The sequence below is a fragment of the Gavialis gangeticus genome, unplaced genomic scaffold, assembly GCF_001723915.1.
Source record: "Gavialis gangeticus isolate Ggan-Ray unplaced genomic scaffold, GavGan_comp1, whole genome shotgun sequence".
Lineage (NCBI taxonomy): Eukaryota > Metazoa > Chordata > Crocodylia > Gavialidae > Gavialis > Gavialis gangeticus.
In genome coordinates this window covers 43,841,649-43,844,989 of record NW_017728998.1, presented here as the reverse complement: position 1 = coordinate 43,844,989, position 3,341 = coordinate 43,841,649, and the positions used below count along the sequence as shown (strand labels likewise).

The window sequence follows — 3,341 nt, the reverse complement described above, 5'->3', positions numbered from 1 at the left end:
AAAAAAAAAAAAAAATTTAGAAAATTAATATTGACCTGTCCTTGGTTCCTGTCAAAAAAGTGACAGGAACTAGGGGCAGTAGGACCCAGGGGAAGCTTGGTGGGCTCCTGCAACAGCCTGGGACCATGTGGCTGCCCCGGTGACGCGGGAACCTCAGGTACAGTGGGGGAAAGGTGGGGGGGGGAAGACCCTGGGCAGGGAAGCAGCACAGGGAAAAGCTGAGCATGGGGAAAAGCGGCCCCTCGCCCACCCTGTGGCCCGTGCTCCCTGCTGCAGCCACTTGCAGATATATAGCTCACTGTAATGTTGAAGCATGTCAACCAGTTACTAAGCTGACAGTTTGCTCTGGGTTATTCTTTGATACTTCTTTATCCTGTACCCTTCCCCAAGCCTACCTTCTTTAACCAATAAAGCTCTCCACTATAAACAAGTGTGGTGGACTTGCTGGGAGAAGGATTGGGTACACCTTTTCTAGTCCCTATGCTCAGCTGGCTAAGGGAGGCTACTTTCTATGATTCCAGCTTAAGGAAGCACCTCAAGTTCTTGCAGTGGGTCAAGCACCCTCAAGGTCTACCAGGTCCGTGTACCCCAGGGGGAACAGGGCCTGGAACAAGTCCAGATCCCTGGGTGGCAGCAGTGGTTACCCCAAGCTTTTGTATGTGCTCTAGGAGTGGAGGGTCAGCCAGACATGAGGTGCCCCAGAGGAGGCACTCGAAGCTTGGTAGGTGGTTGGGCACAGTGGAGGTGGGTGGCTCAGCGCAGGATACCCCTAGTGGTTTGCAATACAGGTAGGCAAGGTTTCAGTGAGGTGCTGAGGAAAGTAGGCTTTCACCCCTTTCTTCTCATAGGAGCTTTGTGAGGAGAGGGGCAGGAATGCCAGATCAGATGCAGCATAATGCAGAAAGCAAGGCTGCTCTTTGTCCCCTGCTCACAAGATTGGGGGGGAGGTGGGAGCAGCTGGGCCCTGCTGTTGCAGAAGCCCACCAAGCTTCCCCTGGGTCCTACTGCCCCTGGTTCCTGTCATTTTTGACAGGAACCAAGGACAGGTCAATATTAAAATTTTCTAAATTTTTTTTAGGGGCCCCATGGGCTGGATAGAATGGCAATCCCAAATCTCTGCTACAGAGGAGTTGTGCTAATACAGCATGTTGCAAGCCAGAGGTGCCAACACACAAATCTCACCTCTCCCAAGAGCTAGCATCTCTACCATCTGCAGGAAGCTCTAGATATTTTCAGTTAATCATGGTCTCCCAGTTTCAGATACCAAAATGATAATCAGCACTTGAACTGAAATGTACCTGCAAACTAGAGCTACTGTGTACATGCCACCCCTGGCACTGTACCAGCATCCCCTTACAATATGGGACAGTGACCAAAGCTTAACCTCATTTCCAGATGTACAAGGCTGAGCTTTTCCCCTTGGCAACTGTTCTAATGCATCAACAATGGGACTAACCTGCACCACAGAACCTGGCTCCAGAGGTCCGTGGAAAGGGGATGTTGGAATCCTGGTATGACCCATAGGCATTGGAGACCCGGGCGAATGTAGGCAAGGGTGGTGTTACAGAGTTTGCCAGAGCATACCGATTGCTGGTGGTGCTGTCCTCTTGATTCTGAAACGGAAATTGCCCAAGATCACATTCCAAATGCATGTGAATGAGAGTATGTATGGAGAATGAGACAATACAGCCCCCAAAAACAGAAAGAACATGAAGTTCTTCATACCACAACAGACTCTAGCCAGGAAACCAGCTGACGCAAACAAGGCTCCAGGCAGCTCTGGTTCCGTTTCACTTTCTGCAAAGAAGTGTCCTGTAAGACCTGCAACAGGCATAACATACAGCTTGAGTCATCTTAGTCATCATGACCATGCTTCTGCATTAGCCCTTCATCTGCAAAAAGCAGTGAAACTGCAAGAACATGGGAATACTGAAGGGTCAGCAACCCTCAGCTGAGACAAAATGACCCCTTGAACTGTTCTCCACTTTGAGGAAGAAAGATCTTGTTAGAAAGTCATAACAGATATTTGCCAGACCCTCTGGGTTCTATTTCTGGTTCTCCCACCAATTTGCAGTGTGATCCTATGGAAAGTCACAGCTATTATATTCTTATTCACCCGCTCTTGTCCAAACAGAGTGAATATATACCCACCTCCTAGTGGAGGATGATTTTATCCTCATACTATGCAGTTGTCACCCAAACTGAAAGATTCCAGAGATGCAAATCTCAAGAGTGCCACAATACCCTTTTTAGGATGTTATACAACATTAGTATCCTTAGTTGTGCAAACATCTACACCAGGGGTAGGCAATTATTGCAGCTGAAAGGCCACTTAGAGTTTTGGTGAGGTGTTTAGGGCTGCATGGGTAGCCCTGCCCCTTGACAAGTTGCCCTGTCCCCTGGTTGCCACACTGGAAGTCCTGCCCTCTATCCCCTGACTTTTGCCACTGGACATCCCTCCCCTTACCCCCCAGAAATACTCCTTTTGAGAGGGTAGGGTTGCCATCTTGGCAAAAAACAACAAATCATACACTAAAAGTCAAACACCTACTATAACTTATTTTAATTTTATTACAAAAAATATTTGTTGCGATTTGTGTTTATGTACTGTATATAGAGGGGATTGCATAATAACTCAAAGTCTTACTCGTGTATATTGTGTGTGTGTGTGGGTGTGGGGGGGGTGAGGTGTAGGGGATGCATGCGAGCGTGTATGGTGGGGTGTGAGGTGGTGCATGTGTGTGTATGGGGGGGTTTGTGAGAGGGTGTGGCAGCAGGGTGCGAGTGTGAGGTAAGGGCGGCGTTTGGGGAGCCCCCACATGCTTCCCCATATGGCATGCAGCCCCCGTGCACATGCTGGTGCTCTGCTCTGGCCAGCACTGTGTATGTAAGCAATGAGGGGCATGGCCTGCCTCTATTGCAGGGGCTCCACACAGTGTGTGTGCAGCTCCTGCACTTGTGTGGCAGAGGGAAGCCCCATGCTGGAGCTGGCTGCCTTCTCCGTCCCCTGCCACACAGGTCCAGGGACTCAGTGAGAAAGTAGGGGGCACAGCTCCCTCCACTTCTGCCAGAGTCCTGGGACCTGTGCAGCAGAGGGTAGGGAAGGCAGCTGGATCCAGTATGGGGCTGGATTAGATGTGGGCCGGGCAGGCTGCACTCTTCACCTCCACAAGCAGTGCTGGCCAGAGCTGTGTCCTACTGGGTGCCAGTGCCTGTGCAGGGCACGAGCACCCTATGCACACCTGCCTGCTGCTGGCAGCGGGGGCTCTGCACCATGTGGGAGAGCGTGGGGGGTTCCTACACCCTCCCACCCATACCTCACCCAGCTGAGCTCCATGCTC

At 50.8% G+C, this 3,341-nt stretch overlaps 1 protein-coding gene across 1 annotated transcript in view; it reads right to left on the bottom strand.

Annotated features, from left to right (window-relative positions):
* WDR59 (WD repeat domain 59) overlaps window positions 1-3,341 on the bottom strand; it is a 113,239-nt gene that overhangs the window by 35,620 nt on the left and 74,278 nt on the right. Inside the window, exons 15-16 of the mRNA XM_019505803.1 lie at window positions 1,726-1,821; window positions 1,457-1,613 (exon numbers count right to left, since the gene is read on the bottom strand). Of these exons, the coding sequence (XP_019361348.1) occupies window positions 1,457-1,613; window positions 1,726-1,821 (253 nt within the window). The remainder of the gene's footprint in view (window positions 1-1,456; window positions 1,614-1,725; window positions 1,822-3,341) is intronic.